The 16,861-nt window shown below is 45.7% G+C and overlaps 1 protein-coding gene across 3 annotated transcripts; it reads left to right on the plus strand.

Annotated features, from left to right (window-relative positions):
• Window positions 1–1,583: 1,583 nt before the first annotated feature.
• Cfap298 (cilia and flagella associated protein 298) lies at window positions 1,584–9,911 on the plus strand. Of its 3 annotated transcripts, none has more exons than XM_074072803.1 (7): window positions 1,584–2,085; window positions 4,094–4,261; window positions 5,389–5,456; window positions 7,203–7,361; window positions 8,462–8,593; window positions 9,195–9,346; window positions 9,613–9,911. In XM_074072803.1, exons 1-6 carry the CDS (start codon window positions 1,947–1,949, stop codon window positions 9,309–9,311), a joined length of 783 nt encoding a protein of 260 aa, XP_073928904.1. In that variant the 5' UTR covers window positions 1,584–1,946; the 3' UTR covers window positions 9,312–9,346; window positions 9,613–9,911. The 3 variants fall into 3 exon arrangements, with proteins under 3 accessions (XP_073928904.1, XP_073928905.1, XP_020021286.1); XM_020165697.2 differs by having other exon boundaries at window positions 1,600–2,085; window positions 9,251–9,346; XM_074072804.1 differs by lacking the exon at window positions 7,203–7,361 and having other exon boundaries at window positions 1,586–2,085; window positions 9,251–9,346.
• The last annotated feature ends 6,950 nt before the right edge of the window (window positions 9,912–16,861 follow it).

A 16,861-nucleotide genomic window follows, 5' to 3' on the forward strand; every position in this document is an offset into this window, starting at 1 on the left:
ATCCTCATCACAGGATCCACAGCCAAATCCTGAGCTCTGGGAACTACAGCAAGAATGATTGGCATATGATAACAAAACTAAGAAACTGATACGTAAATCAAAATGCCAGGCTGGGGGCATGACACAAGTGATACAGTGCCTGCCTAATAAGCATGAGGCTCTGAGTTCAATCCCAAGTACCACCAAAAAAATAAAATGCCATTTTATTAATGTTAGAAAAATAGCCTATATTCACAAACAGAGAAATTGGAATTCTTACACTGTTGGTGAGAGGGTAAACTGGCACATTCATTCTAGAGAGCAATTTAATGTCAGGTCAAGTTTATATCTTTTTATGCACAAGAAATTTGACTTCTAGAGAACTTGGAGCACATTGTAATAGTGAAAAGTAGCAATAAACATCAATATGGAGTAGTATATCTGTACAGTGCAATCATACAGCAGTGAGAATAAATGAAAACATCAGTGAGTAAACTCAATGGGGAGCTATAAAGCAAGCTACAAAATAATACAGCAAGACACTGTATAAGACAATCCAAAACTATATTCTTTAGGGATACATGCAATGGAAACACGCGATAGAAATGATAAACATTGAGAATAGAAGTTACCTCTGGAGAAGAGGATGAAGGGAAGAGGATTTAAATATGGGAGATTTAACTGTGTTAGGACTTAAGAGTAAAATTTGTCCTCTTCCTCCCTGATTGCCTGACATCCAGCAGCCAACAAGAACCAACCATAAATTATCCACACCAGGAGGTTCATCACTGATGGATTGCTTGATAGACATGCCCTTCATCCTAGAAAGGCAATAGTACCTAAATACTCAAGAGCAAGCTAGCCACAAAGCAGAACACCACAGCAAACTTTGTTTTCAAATTCAGAACCCACTTGGCTAAAGATTTTGCCCTGTTGCAGCTCGAGTTCTGTGTTGGTCAACCTCTTCAGTTTATATGATTTTGAAGTACAGTATTTAAGGTCAACTATTTACATATAGGGATCTAATAAGGTTTGGGGCAACATTGCCCAGAGGAAGGAGGAGTTCATGGAAATTCTCACATATGGGATCTAATAAGACGTCCACTCTTAAAAAGCATCACAAAACACAAACCCCAAAACGACACAAAGCCAACTGTGGGTTTGGGATAATTCCAAAGCTGCCTAACAAAATCACCCTATTTAGTTCTCTTACATGTCTCTGTGAATTTCCTTGTCCATTTTTTGTTTTGTTTTGTTTCCTCTTCCCCATACTAAAAAGCTGCAGGACAGCGGTCATTGGATCCGCCACTGGGTCACAAGGCGCCGGGAAGAAACAGCGCTGGAACCCCCTTTTGCCCTTGACGACGCCTGGCTGGATATTTTGGAAAGTCGTTCTTCGTAGTCGCTGAGCTACCAGAGAAACGCGAATCCCAATCCACCTACCCACCCGGCCCGGCCCCGGGAAGACGATCGCAGCCCTGGCGCTCATCTGTTCCCAACTGCCCGGGCCGGAAGCAGTAAGAAGGTACTTCCGGCAGTGGGGCTGCTGTGGTGTCCCCACACCGCACGCGTTCCCCCTAGCAACTCCATCCTCCGCCAGCCAATCTCGCGGGCGCGGCGTGGTCTGTTTGCGTTGCCCGGCAACAGCTACTTCCGGGAGCGCGACGCCGGTGCGACCTGGGTCTGGGGCCTTCGCCGACAGAGCACGTTGTTGCCTACGGAAGTAGACTGCGAGGTTTTCGAGCACCCCAGCTTAAACTGGCTTAAACTGGAGGCCCCTCCGACCCAGCTTAACTGTTGCTCCTGGCAACAGCCACTTCCGGGAGCGAGTGCTGTCCCCTCCCCTCTACCGCGGAGGCCCGAGCTCCGGGATTCCGCCCGTAAGCAGCGGTTAGTGGTCAACTGGGGCCGGGCCTGCCGTCGCCGTGAAGCCGTCCCGACGCCTCCACGGGGCTCCCAGGGCCGCTATGGTTCTTCTGCATGTAAAGAGGGGCGACGAGAGCCAGTTCCTGCTGCAGGCGCCGGGGAGCACGGAGCTGGAGGAGCTCACGGTGCAGGTGGCCCAGGTCTACAACGGGCGGCTCAAAGTGCAGCGCCTGTGCTCAGGTGCGGCCCGCGGCGGGCGGGCCTCGCCCGCGGAGCCCTTGGCGGAGTGGGGCGGGGAGGGTTCCCGGATGGGACGAGGATCAGGGCGACCAGGGATGGACTCCCTTGTAGTCAGGCCGGGAGTGAGGGGTCAAGGGTTTGCAGCAGCTGGGGTGAAGTGAACTCCAGGGTGTTTGCAGGTGGGGCGAGCCTGGCACCCCATCGATTGGGGTCAAGTGCACCCAAGCGTCTGGAGCCAGGATTTGGGGTGCAGATACATGGGAATGCACTGGTGGGAAGAGGCGCCGAGCTGAAGAGCAGACACGGTAGAATAAAAGAAGCGGGAAGGGCTGGAGTGATGATAGCTGGGTGGGCTTACAAAAGGCAAATGGCCTATTTTGAGCCTTGTGGCGGGGAGCCCCTGGCTTTGGGAAGGCCCTTCAGAGGTGAGCAGAGAGACGTGAGGAGGCCTTGGCGGTCTGCCCCGTCTCCTTGGAAACACAGGCCCTCCTTCCTGTTACTGTGTCACCTTCAGGAGGGACTGACTCTCCAGAACACCAGTAGAATGGCCAATAGAATGGAAATGTGCCCAAGTTTGTGCTGTGCAATCTGTATCCATTAGCCACATGTGGCTGTTGAGCATTTGAATGTAGCAGGTGCAACCAAAGAACCGAACTTTGAATTTGTAATTTTAATTTAAAATGTCACATGTGAATAGTAACTACTGCTTCAGACAGCACAGCTGTAGGTCTTAACAAGATCCTCCAGGTGAGCTCTAGGATGTTATTACTGTGCTCTAAGCACATATATGTAACAACCATGTAAGATAAATCATAAAATGATTTATTAGCATCTGCTATATGTTTATATGATTTATTAAAATACATAATTAAACATGCTTTTTGCACAGTGGAGAACTTAGGGTCATGGTGTGTTCATGGAGCATGTGTATAGATTTTCACTTAAACTTCATGCTTCCAAAACAGACTCAATTTGAAATGTTACTTTAAAATGAAAACATTTGAGGAGAAAAGGAACTCTGTCTTTTTCCATAACATTATAAATTGAAAATGTAGTGCTGAGTGTAAGAGTCATGTTGGTGAATTAAGAATCCAATGTTAGCTGTGATGCCAGCAGGCACCAGTGCTCTTAGGAAGCCCAGGCTCCCCGGAGTGCATAATCTGGACTGGGAGCGAGACAGGAAACATCCCACTCAGTTATACCTTTTAGTCCATAGTACCTTTACAGGTCCTGTGTTATCTGAACCCCTTGTTCCCTGTGCCTCCCTCACAGGAAGGAAAGGCAGGAGAGAGGGAGGCAGGTGACGCTGCTGGGTTTGGGGATGAGTATATGTGGATTAGGAAATAAATATAGAAAGCCAAGCATCTGAATAGTGAACATGATGTTAGAATTAGAAAACCTTGTCTACTCTCTTACTTTTGGTCTTCAGCTATACCACCCTGGCGCGCCTGATCTCGTCTCTTACTTTTGAGGGCTATAAACAACCTTAAATCCTCTCCAGTGATTTATGTATGACATTTCTGAGGTGGTCATATAAAGTTTCACATATTGTATTAGTTGTGTGAGCTGAGCAAACTTCACATCACACAATACCTCCTGTAAATTAAGGATGATGATGAGGTTGATGACTGTTGCCTACTCATGGGTTATGTTAAATGAGGTCATCTTTGTGACTCTACTTGGAAAACTAAAGTCCTGTATGAATATGTATTCAGGCTCTCAGCGAGTATTGATTCCATACCTCCTGAGTTCCAGCAATACAACACAGCACAATGGCTTAGAGCATGGCATCTTTGGCCAGATTGCCCAGGACTGTGGGTGGGTTCCTAAGCACTATGTGGATCCATTGACTGGGGGTGGATTGGTGGCTTGGTCCAGGGTCAGGGACAGGTCTGGCACATAGCTAGTGGTATGTAAGTGTTAAGTACCATGATTGAGCCATGTGGGCCAGACCCTGAGTCTCGGGATGATTGTAATTCCTGTTCTGTAACTTTCCCTTGTTTTTAAGAAATGGAAGAGTTAGCGGAGCATGGCATATTTCTCCCTCCTAATATGCAAGGACTGACCGATGAGCAGATTGAAGAACTGAAATTAAAGGATGAATGGGGTGAAAAATGTATACCCAGTGGGGGTTCAGTATTTAAGAAGGACGACATCGGCCGAAGGAACGGGCAAGGTAACTGAGCATTTCCCTTCTGTGTGTGCCCAAGCATACCAGGAAGTATGAGAGTGGGTCTCATACAGACTTAGAAATACCGCACTGCGTAGCTTGTCACATAAACAAACTGTTTTAAAAACTGATTGTTTAATGAACACCTCAGTGCTGTGTCCTTTAAAACACTGTTAGAAGCAGAATAAATACAAAATGATATTCCTGCAAAGCCTTTATAAGTTCAAATATACACAACACAATATTGAGATATCAATATATTAAAATATTAGTATATTTTAATATTGGGGATAATAGGAATCTCTAGGATTATTTCCTTTGAATTTTAACCTGGAAAATGGTTGATTATTTTCTAATGTTTTAATGCCCAAACTCATTCTCAACCTGGAAAGTCTGCTTTTTAGAAGCAGTTACATCAATGAAAAAAATACATCTTAAAAACCAGTTAGCAGTTTATTTTTCTTATCGTTAAGCTGATGTGTTCTTAAATTAGCCATTTCTCTTCTAGTATGATTTTTATTTCTAATATTTTCAGTGTCTACTTAAGAATTTGTGGTTTACTTATCCCATTTCCTTTACATTGTTTTTGCTTCTAAAACCCCATTCCTTTACACCATTTACATTTATAATTTTTCCCCTTGTTTTGCTTCTAAAACCCCATTCCTTTACACCATTTACATTTATAATTTTTCCCCTGTCTAGGGATCAGCAAATTATGGGCCATGTGCCAAATTCAGCCAGTTGCCAAAGTTTTACTGAATGTAGCCTCCCCATTCACTTAAGTATTTTCGTGGCTGCTCTTGTGTTTCTGTGGTAGGGTTGAGTAGTTGCATTGTAGCCTGTGAAGCTGAAACCTTTTTTACCATATGGCCCTTTGCAGAAAAAGTTGGCTGACCCTGTGCATCCAGCAGCATGTGTTCCTGCTCTTTGCAGGCTTTGCCAAGTAACATAAAGCACAGCCCTGCTGTCCCATGCCAGACTTCTTGCATCCCTCATGTAAATTCCAGACCTGTATGCACTCTCTCTTCATAGACTCCTGGACTGAGATGGAAGGGCTCAAGAGAGTTCAGAGGGGTTTTAAAGAAGCTGTGTATTTGATGTCTGTCTTACTTCCTGTCTTTTTTTTTTTGTAGCCCCAAATGAAAAACTGAAGCAGGTTTTAAAGAAGACTATAGAAGAGGCCAAAGCAATAATATCTAAGGTCAGCTTTTGAACTTGATGCTCTAAAGCTTGTCTTTTGAAATGCATACTCTTAAGTATGGCTTCCAGAATTATCTGTCAACCAACTTTTTCATTTTTTCTTCTCTTCATTTCTTTCTTTCCCTTTCCTTTTTGTCTTTTTCTTTCCCTTCAGAGGCAAAGAAAACATGCTTGGGATGGGTCCTAGCTTTTCCTTTTCAGTTATGACAGTTCTCAAAAATCCTCCCAGCTCCTCACAGGCAGGCAGATTTCTGTTGGTTTGTGTGAATGTAGACTCACAGACAACACAAATGTGAGTTGATACATCCTGGATTTTGGTTTTTTTACCCTTTTGAGGAACTTAAGAAAGCTAAGTAGGGGAGATTTCAATATCATGGTGGTAAAGTAGATACTTGATTGACATGGTGTACATTTAATATTTTCAGTATTTATATAAAAACTATTTCACAGAAGGAAAAACATAAAACACTACCATTAGTCTGCAGATAATGTGCATGTGGAGAAAGAGACCTTAAGGATATTTAAACAATTGGTATTTTCAGTTGTCACACTTATTTATGTCGCAAGTACTAGCCAGAGTCTTGAGAGAGCTACATAAATTCCTTCTGAGGATGGTGCCCCAATGACATCACCTTCTACTAGGCCCCACTCCTTAAAGGTTCCACCACCTCTTTATTATTATTTTTTTTAATTTGAGGCAAGGTCTTGGGCTGACTTTGAACTTGGAATCCTCCTATCTTAGCCTTCCCAGTGTTGGGGTTATAGGCGAGTACCACCATGCCTGGATCTACCACCTCTTAAGAGTATTATGCAATAGACCAAGCGTGCAGTGCTCACTGTGGATTACCTTGCTCACACACACTCAGTGTGTGGTGAAAAGGAGCTTGTTGTGAATAACAAAAGAGTCTGTCATCACTCAGGATGCTGAGGGTTTTTGAAGCTCTGTGCCAGGGACAAAGAGCAGAGATCTTCTTTATGATATCACACCTTTCCTCAGTGCTCAGAGCCTTCTCGCAAGTCTCCCTCCAGCTTGGTCCATTCTTCACCAGAGCAAGACGGTCTCCCAACATTATCGCTCCTCCCCAGAAAAGTCATTTTCCCCTCAGCTAACAGTAAATATGCATCCCTCACTCTGGCTCTCATGACCATTCAGAAACCAACTCCAGCCTGCCCCAGCCCTTTCCTCTCCTCTGCTGCCTGCCCTTCTTTGCTCTGTTTCCTAAAGCCCCCTGCTTCCATCTCCACCTTTGCAGTCCTGTGTGTGCAGGCCACCTGAGGAGTTGAGTCCCCCATGGCAGCATTTTTGTATCTTCCCCATCTGTCCTGTGAGATGGGATCTTTCTTCATAGCACCGAGTTTCTCTCTGGTGCTGTTCACAGACCACAGCATGGTCCAGGCCACAGCACTTGGCTCAGCCCCAGAAGGGATGGCAGTCACTTGGGGAAAAAGAATGAACTTTCCTTTTTATTGTGCTGGCAGTATCTGGCAGGGGTCTTGTACAAGAAGTCGATCAGAGCTGGGCACATGATGGTGCTCTTGGTAGACTGAGGCAGAAGGATCACAAGTTCAAGGTTAGCCTGAACTACATAGGCCTATCGAAAAAAACCAAAAAATAATAATAAAAATTAAATTAGCATGTGCAAGGCCCTGGACACACTGCCCAGCACTGCAAAATAATAGTAATGATAAAGTAATAATAAAAGTATCAGTAGTTATTGAATCAATTTGCCATACTGTCCACTTTCAGAAACAAGTGGAAGCCAGCGTCTGTGTTACTATGGAGATGGTGAAAGATGCCCTAGACCAGCTCCGAGGTGCGGTGATGATTGTTTATCCCATGGGGCTGCCACCCTACGATCCCATCCGGATGGAGTTTGAAAATAAGGAAGATCTGTCAGGAACCCAGGTCTCTGGCCCTTGGGCACCCTAGAGGGTGATTCATGAGCACCCGCTCAGATTTGGCCCTCTCTTCAGGACACCGCTTTCCAGCTTTGTGCTGCCATACTTCCAAGTGGAATTCTGAGTTCAGGCCAGGGCCCTGGGAGGGAGCTGTGCACGGTTGAGAGCTGTGGTCCATGTGTAGAGCGCTTGCAAAGCAAGTGTAATGTAAGGGAGGCTGCCCATGGGGTAACTGAACACATGCCATTTTCTTTGGCCACTGGAAAGTCAGAAATCTTGTTGGTGCCAGTCTCTACCCAAGCATATCAGCCCCTCTGCATGGAATTTTGAGTCCAGTCACATCCTGTGCTTTGTGTGTTTTCTTACTTTTGTGTTCCAGCTTCTTCTTATTCCTAGACTGTTTTTTTCTTTTTGGCAGTACTGGGGTGTGAATTCAGAGCCGAGCCTCATGCTTGCAAGACTGGTGCTCTACCTCTTGAGCTACTCCTCGAACCCTTTTTGCTTTTAGTTATTTTTGGAATAGGGTCTCACATTTTTGCCCAGGCCACCTGGACTGTGATACTGTGATCCTCCTATTTAGACCTACTGTGTAGCTGGGATCACAGGCATGCACCACCACACCCAGCTATAGTTTGAGATGAGATCTCGCTGATATTTTGCTCAGCCTGGCCTTGACCCATGATCCTCTCATCTCTACCTCCTAGGATTACAGGAGGCCACTGCGTCTAGCCTTATTCTTGCCCTACAGACAGCATGTATCTGTCTAAGCCACCTCGATTGGGTGGCAGCAAACAAACAGCCCCACGATGCCTCTATTTACAAATCCCTTGAAATTCCCGATCCTCTGTGGCAGTAGCCCTGTTGGAAGGATGAGGGTGCAGATGAGATGAGATTACCCTAATTCCCAGAGCTAGAAGTTAACTGGGTGATTCTCAAATACTCGCTGAAACATAACGGGCATTCCAGAAAATGCAAGGATGTTGAGTGAGATAGGGACAGAGTTGGCATATGGGGAGAGTGGGGCCTTTCCTCACCAGGAGGGCCACCAGCCAGGGCTGGACATTAATGTCCTCAAGCCAATTCCTATGACTGTGTGATTGACTCTAGGCAGGGCTCAGCGTCATTGATGAGTCCCAGGCACAACTGTGGTGGGCAGCCAAGGAGTTAAGAAGAACAAAGAAGCTTTCAGACTATGTGGGGAAAAATGAAAAAACCAAAATTATCGTCAAGATTCAGCAAGTAAGTATTTTTGCTTAACATATACTGTTTTTTCTTTACCTTCAAATAGATGGAACTTTACAGTAAATCTGAATGATTTAAACGAGTCGTGCAAGTACTTTAATCCTATTGGCTCAGGCCTAATGTAAAACATCCTGTATGCACAACAACAAAAACCAGAAGAAAATAATGCCTTGATTGGCACTGCCTAAACTCGTTTAAATTCATGGGGAGGAGGAGGCTGTGTTAATTTCAACCTAAAGTACAGAGCTACAAATACATAAAAGTATTTCTTAAATGAAAAGTACTGCCTCAAGCTCTGAGGTCAAGTTTTTTCAAACTGCTGATGCTCTGCAATGGGGAGGAAGGGTCAGAAGGAGAGCTTGTCTGCCTGCGAGGCTGCCTTGCAGAGCCTGTGCTCTGAGCATCCTCACAGGAGCCACAGTGGCTATCTTGGGAAGGCCTGTGACAGACATGGCATTGTGCAACCCCTGGTCTCCATCCGCGGGAAGTCCAGAGCACAAGCACTGCTGCAGCCAAGGATGCCTTGGACCATCAGACACACCAGCCTGTCATTAGCAGTTTGCAGAGGCAGCTGTAAACATTCGCTGTACCTTGCTAGATTGTCACTGAGGAAGAAGCTTCAGTCTGCAATTTGTCCTGTCCTCACCTTTTCAGAAGGGGCAGGGAGCCCCAGCCCGAGAGCCCATTATTAGCAGCGAGGAGCAGAAGCAGCTGATGCTCTATTACCACAGAAGACAGGAGGAGCTCAAGGTAGCCATTGGGCAGCTGGCGGTTTCCACAGGGCTGCACCCCATGCCTCACCCAGGGCTTCAGGGTAGGAGTGATGAGAACTGCAGTATGTCAGGGGCGGGCCTTTCTAGAGCCTCCCCACCTCCAGGGCTGTCCCCAGCATTAGACTGCAAGTGTCCTCCTTTCTAGGGTAGGGAGAGGGGAGGTTGACCATGGATTCTTTCTTCAGTCTCTGTGTACAACACTTTCCTAAAATGTCTTCCTGAGTAAAACCTGTTTATTTCCAGAAATTGGAAGAAAATGATGATGACTCCTGTTTGAATTCTCCGTGGGCAGATAACACTGCTTTGAAAAGACATTTTCACGGGGTGAAAGACATAAAGTGGAGACCCAGATGAAGCTCACAGTTAATGAAGCTTTCATAACCACTAGCTCACCTTCCTTTTAAGAAAATAATTATAATAAAAGGACTCACCCCTGTCTGCAAAAGATGTTGAAAATTCTATTTTCCTAGGTTTTTTTGTTTGAATTTTAAAAATAACAGTTGTTCATGGTTTTAGAACTTAATAAATACATCCTAAAAGCAGCTGTGTAAATTATTTCTGTTTGAGAGCACCCGTGTATTGTCTCAGGGTTTTCTTTGATAAAATACTAAAGAGGTAATTACAACCATTTTTTTCTTCCTGATTTCTTTTTTTTTTATGTTCACAAGACACCTGTGTTGAAGAAAATCTGAAAGTACCGGATTCCTTCATAGCAGCTCTCTGATGTGGAAGTTGACTGTGGGTGACCACCAGAGGCCGCCAACCACGAACTTGTCCTGTGTTTTCCTTCTAGATCTATGGGAGCTTAACTCTGTCTGGCTTGAGACTATTGGAAAAACCCACTGAAGGGTCTTAACTGCAGCCAGGCATCTCCCAGCCTTCAAGGTGAAGTTCACTTCCTGGTTGATGCCTCTTGGCCTTGTCTGCCAGGAATAAAGATCACCTGTGATGGGAGTTGGTGGCCAAAATAAGCTAACATGAGCACACAGTTCTGTAGTCACTCAACCTTTCCACTCTTCATTGGAACAGATCCAGAAAATGAGTCCGATCCTGGGGAAGGGCAGCTCTCCCTGGGGATGGCAGGGCTGGTTCCAGGCTCTACTTCCTGCTCTCCATGTGCTGAGGTTTACAGTCCCTGAGGGATCCAGGACATCAGGCCTAGGCAGCTGCATTTGACATAGTGACCATCCACAGGAGGCACCAGTTCAGTCATTGTCCTTAGATTTGACATACTCCAGCTCATCACCCCCATAAACGTTTTGGTCCCACAAACCCTGATCCTTCACAGCTGAAGTGGCCTGGAGGTGCTCCATGCTTAACTGTGGCATGCTTGTCCTGAGGGAAGGGAAGTGCACTAGCAGTTGCCTGCTGACCTTCCTGTGCTCACGGCCCCTCCCCTGGCCTACTCAGTCTCACCTCAGGCACAAGAGGAGGTGTGGCAGTGAGTGGAAGCAGACTGGGGACAGTTCCAACCTACTAGAAGGCAGCCTTTCCAGGGCCCAGCATCCCAGACCTAGTCCCCTGGTAGGCCCCTCCACTGCCATCTCTATGGGTCAGAGGAAGTAAAATTGGAACATGACAGCAAGATTTGCTGAGACCACTCCCCACCTTGAGGGGTGACTTTGGGCTCCTTCTGGAGTCTAAGCAGAAATGGGTCCCAAACCCCAGCAGTTTCTCCCAGAACTTTCTGCCTCCTGCCCTTCCCTCCCTACCATTGCCAAGTTTCAGGTGGTCACCCAGAGCTGACTCCTGGAAGTTTGGCTGTTTTCAAAACTTTTCTAAATTGGGGTGTAGTGGACTATGCTTACTGGCTGTGCTGTTTTTTTCGTTGATTTTGTAAAAACCAAATGTGCTTCTGTTTTCTCTTTGATTATAATTTTAAGTATGGCCTTGGATGACAGAGTTTGCTGTAAGAACCTCTGATTTTATTCAAAGGGCATTCTGTGTTTGCCAGTGTATACTTTGGATGCCCAAGATTCATGCTGAGCCTTGCAAGAGAAAGTTAGCCAAGATGCGTGATCACAGAGGATCTTTTGAAGACCAGATACTTCCATATCATTAGGAGTTCATGTTGACTGCCTGAATGAGAGTTCTCTAAGTGGCCGTGAAGGTAATTCTATGCTTCGTGTAGTCAGCAGGTTTTACTGACCATAGATACTCACTTCTCACTTTTTTTGGCTTTTTGAGACAGTCTGCTACATAGCCCAGGCTGGCCTCAAATTTGTTATCCTCCAGCTTCAGCCTCCTGAGTGCTGAGATTACAGGCATGAACCACCATGCCTGGCTTCACTTTTCATTTCCAAGTGTAGCATCCCCTATGTAACTGGCCTCACACTGCCTCCTTCATTGAATGTTTGTGGTGAAAGATCAGCCCTCTCTTCCTGCCATTCTTTGCTTCCAAACCCCTTGAGTGTCCAATGTTCAGAGGCGTAAGGACACAAGGCCTCCACAGACATCCATAAAGGTGAGGCAAGCAGGCCCTACAGCCCACACTGTGCGCTGCACCTTGTGCTTGAATCCACTTGACATTCAAGGTCATGTAGCCAGTGAAAGTAGAGCCCCAGGACCTCCCAGCAGACTTCATCTTGCCACTGGCAGACTATTGATCAGCTTAAGTCTGTGGCCCTGGCATTACTTTCTTCTGTTTTTAATCCAGTGCATCTTTGGATCCTGTCAAAAGTGAAAAGTGGTCATTGTATGCACGGACCCCACCTCGGTCTGTGGTTGTGTCCTTTGACACTTCTCATTTGGCTATTTCATGGAAACCAGGAATGCTAGTAATAAAAACACTTTCAACAGCAAACTGTCAGCATCGGGGCAGTATTTCTGTCACAAGATCACCTCTCTCCTTGGCAACTACACAGCCAAGAATGTGCCATCAAGCTTGAAATCAAGTGCCACATGCTAAGAAGATGGGAACCGTGAGAGGTCTTAACCCTGCTGAATTCCAAAGTCTCAGCAACCCTCCTTCTGGAGAGGGGATGAGAGGACGGCTTGCCTAACAAGTTGTCATTCCATGTTGCTGAGAGTTGAAGGAGCGGTGTGGTGACAATGGCAGCTGGCATTCGTCAAGACCTTACTTTTCCCATACAAGAACTCTCTCTAGGTTTCTTCATTTATACCTCACAGCAGCCAAACTAGGAAGGAACTACTATTGTTGACACCAGAAACTAGAAAGACAAGACCCAGAAAAAGGTTAAATTGCTCAGGCAGAAGCATTTGGAAGCCCCCCTGCATGGTCAGCATCTACGGTTAACTTAAAGCCCAAGGGAGACAGGGAATCGAGAGCTAGCAAACAACAGCAAGGTGTGCACACCCGTGGGTTGCCCAGAGGTTGTGACCCGGACCCCGAGCAATGAGACTGCCACACGACCATAGCTTTGTCACTGCCTTTTCCCCTTACCCTTGTCTTTGTTTTTTTGTTTGTTGGAACTGGGGTTTGAACTCAGGGCTTCATGCTTGCAAAGTAGGAGGTCCACCTCTTGAGTCACAACTCTAGCCCTCCCCTTCCGCCTCTTGAATGCACCTGGCACACCAGCCAAGGAACCTAATCACATTCTAGACTTTTCCCTTGGCTCATTGAGTGCCACAGTGGCCTCTGGGGGGCCCAGAGGAAGTCTAAGGATTGTGAGAAGGGCACTCATGTCCTCCAGTGCAACATTGTAGGGCAAGATGAGCAAAAGAGGGGAAGTGACCACGGTGTGTGTTGTCCGTGTTCTTGTTCCCCCTCCGGGCCTGTTACAGCACCAGCCCTGTCCAAAACAAAGCAGGCAGATAGAACACCTAAGTTCCCCTGAGTTCTCACTTCCTTCCTGGAATGGAATGGGCAGCAAAAACGCCCTCAACACTCTTGCTGTCAGAATCCTATGTCATGGCTAAATCACTTATGATCATATAACTAACCATGCTGATTTTTGCCCATTCCCACAGCCCTGGATCAGTTCCCAGGGTCCCCCACTCCTTCAGACCCCCTTTTTGTCCCCAGTGAGCTGGTATGTGATGACATGTTTAATCTCCCTGCATGGACTGCAAGCTTTTGAGGGCAGAGCTGCTGTTTTAGTCAGATTATAACTCTTTCCCCAAAATTACAGGTGCTCCAGTGCCTCTCCAGCCTTCCTGCAGGACTCCAGGCAGCTGTCACAGAAGACAAGGGGAGGGCAAGCTGTACTGAGCCTTTACACTCTTTGAAAGGAGGGACATGGTCAGATGTGGGGTGTTAATTATGTAACAGGTCCACAACTCGAGCTCCATGGCCAGATTCCATAATCCCCACCAGCTGGATCTCTGGCTTTGCCTGAGCAGGGCTCTCCCAGACCATGGAGACTGGGGACTCTCAGTGCACAATGGGGTGCTGCCTTGTGGTCTTGTGTGTGCCTTTGTCCCGATCCACCAGGAGAAATTGCCCATGAAAGATGGTCCCAGCAGTCTTGCCTGGGGAGCAATCCATTACCAGATTTGCATTCTGGGAGAGATTCATTGGCAGGCTGCTGGAAACCCTGTGATTGCACAGGGTCCTGGATTGCACAGTCTAATTTTGGTTTTTAGGAAAACGTTTTAAGGACCAGCAACACCCCAATGAATCCATGGCACTCAGGGCAGCGCTGAGTGGTCGCTGGTTCCTCTGGTAGCGCCTGTGCAGACCAGCATTTCCCAGAGGGGCCCTGGGGACTTTTACCCCCTGGATTTTATTTAGTAGGTAGTTACAGTATTGCTCTGAAGCTGGCTCACAGCTGGGCTTAGGGTAGCTCTTTGCAACACTGAGGTGCTAGCAAGCTAGGGAAGCCAGGCAGGTGAGGGTCCTTCTCCCTGGAATGATTAGAGAAACAACTAATGGGGCACGTCTGGGTCCCACACTGCTTCAGATGCTCCTATCCCCCACCCCCACCCCCACCCAATTCTACAAGAGACCATTTGAACCAGAATTTCTTCCTGTAGGGAAGCTGCCCTGGGGACATGGGAGGTGAGTACAAGGGGCAATAAGAGGAATCCTGGCAAGCAGACTGGGTGCCTACAGTAAAGAACCCTTGAGCCAGGTACTTTGGGCCTGGAAGAAACCGTGCACTGCAGGTCCTTCCCTCTCTAGGAACCATAGCCAGGAACAGAAGCAAATTGCAACCCCTTGTCATCCTACTCACCTCTGGCAGTCTCTAGATGATGGTCTAAGGAAATCAGTTTACATTTATAATTAGAGGAGAATTTGGAGAACTTACACTATTTACAGAACTGGAGGTGTGGCTCAAAAGGTAGTGTGCCTACTTTGCAAGTGTGAAGTCCTGAGTTTAAACCCCAGTCCCACAAAAAAAAAAAAAAAAAAAAACCAAATTAAGATCCATGGTGTTTTATCTCAGTAGGAAAATGTCCAGAAGGAAGCCACGCGTCTCAGCATTTTCCCGCAGGGCATGTCGGTCTGCAGCATGTGATCTCCACCCTACCCCATTCCAAAAGCTATCTCCCAAGGAGGGCAAGGATCCCCACACTCAGGGGCCTGGAACCCTCTCTGACCCAGCAGCACCCTTTTTCATCTCAGATGTGCGGCAGCACAGTCAATCCTCATCCGCTTGGGTTCTGCTCCTGCTCGGTGTTTTCTGCCATAAGAAAATACCCCAGGCTGGGTAATTTTAGTCACTTATTTTTGGCAGTACTGGAGTTTGAACTCAGGGCCTATGTCTTGAGCCACTCCACCAGCACTTTTTTGTGATGGGTTATTTTTTTTTTTTTTTTGAGATCGGGTCTCATGAACTATTTGCCCAGGCTGGCTTCAAACCAAATCCTCCTGATTGCTACCTCCTGAGTAGCTAGGATTACAGGCGTGAGCCAGCGGTGCCTAGCTGAGGCTGGGTAATTTATAAAGAATAGAAGCTTATTTGGCTCATGGTTCTGGAGTCTGGGACGTCCAGAGCATGGTGCCAGCATCTGGGAGGTCTTCTTGCTGTGACAGAGGACATCACATGGGGGGACAGAGCAAGTGTCCACCTGGGTCTCGCTTCTTCTCATAAAGCCACTAACGCCATCATAGCAGCCCATCTCATGACCTCATGTAACCTTAGTCACCTCCCAAAGCCCCCTCCAAATACTACCACCGTATGACCTTGAAGCTTCCAACAGGTGAACTGAGAGGATGTATTTAAACCAAAGTGTAGCCTCACCAGCCACGCAGCTCTGCCCTACCCTTCCATTAGGCACAGTGGCCACTCTGATCACCTGTTAGAACCTGTGGCCATGGGTTCCAGGTGAAGTGACCCAGACATTGGGAGCCCTGGGAGCCAAGACTTGCTTTTGATCAAAGCTCTACTGTTCCTTCATTTTCTAAATACCTATTCAAAGGAATTTTTAACTGTAAAAATAATATGTGCTCAATTTAGAAAATGTGGGGGAGAGAGTAAAAAAGGAAATTAGAAATAATTAAAATACAGCCTCCAGGGAAAACTACTGTTAACATTTTATGATGAACTGACATCCAAAAATACAAAAAAAAAAACCTCATAAACCCCAAGAAGGTACCTCTCAACCTCAAAATGTATCGTTTTTGCTAATCCCATCTCACCTTTCTTCTTATCCTCCTCCTGCTAAAGTCTGTTGAAGGAGTTTCCAGGCTTCATTTCACTTCATCTAGGACTTTCATATGAATTTCCAAGATGCTGTATGCAGAGATATCACAAAGAAAATGTCAACGGATTCCAAAAAGCACCAATAATACAAAGAGCATTCCCTGATCCCTGTAAAAATAAATAAATAAAAATAAAAACTAGAATTTACCATTAATGCCAAAGCCACCACACGGCCCTGTCCCTTGAAAAATGATCTCCCCGGTGGAGAAAGGGAACATTCAAAGTAGAGTAGAATTTCTAGAAAGTAATGATAATGAAAGGACATGTGAGAATTAGTAAGGATGAAGCAGGAATATAGCATTACATACCAGAATCAATTTAAAAAAGAAAATAAATATTTTCTTCAAATATGTCAATTAAGAACTAAAAAGGGGCCATTAAAGAAGAGGGTGAATATAGTTAACAGTCATATATATATATATATATATCAAAAAAGAGTAGAAGGAAGGATTTTAAATATTCTCATCATACAGAAGTGAGTAGATAGAAGTAATTTTGATCAAAGCAGAAATGTATTGAGTTTAATAAAAGTGTAAGAAAAAATTAAAAGTTGACTTTGAAAAAATTGACAAAACTGGAAAAATTATTAACTGACAAATAAGGAAAAACCATAACTCCACAAAGTAAATTACAAGGGGAAAATAACAATCAAATAAAAAAAAGATCACCCACAGATTACCAAAAGTTTAAAGATCAATCAGAACAGCCAAGATGCCCCACTACTGACCAATGGATTAAGAAAATGTGGTTTCTATACACAATGGAATTTTATGCAGCCATGAAGAAGAATGAAATGTTATCATTCGCTGGTAAATGGATGGAATTGGAGAACATCATTCTGAGTGAGGTTAGCCAGGCCCAAAAGACCAAAAATCATATGTTCT

Source organism: Castor canadensis, chromosome 5 (assembly GCF_047511655.1).
Source record: "Castor canadensis chromosome 5, mCasCan1.hap1v2, whole genome shotgun sequence".
NCBI lineage: Eukaryota > Metazoa > Chordata > Mammalia > Rodentia > Castoridae > Castor > Castor canadensis.

What these genes read in the sequence shown, in the direction of transcription:
- Cfap298 (XM_020165697.2), top strand. Translation starts at nt 1,947, where the DNA reads ATGGTTCTTCTGCATGTAAAGAGGGGCGACGAGAGCCAGTTCCTGCTG. An exon ending in CGGCCGAAGGAACGGGCAAG is followed by an intron (nt 4,262 to 5,388) that starts GTAACTGAGCAT and finishes TTTTTTTTGTAG; the next exon opens with CCCCAAATGAAAAACTGAAG. An exon ending in TTATCGTCAAGATTCAGCAA is followed by an intron (nt 8,594 to 9,250) that starts GTAAGTATTTTT and finishes TCACCTTTTCAG; the next exon opens with AAGGGGCAGGGAGCCCCAGC.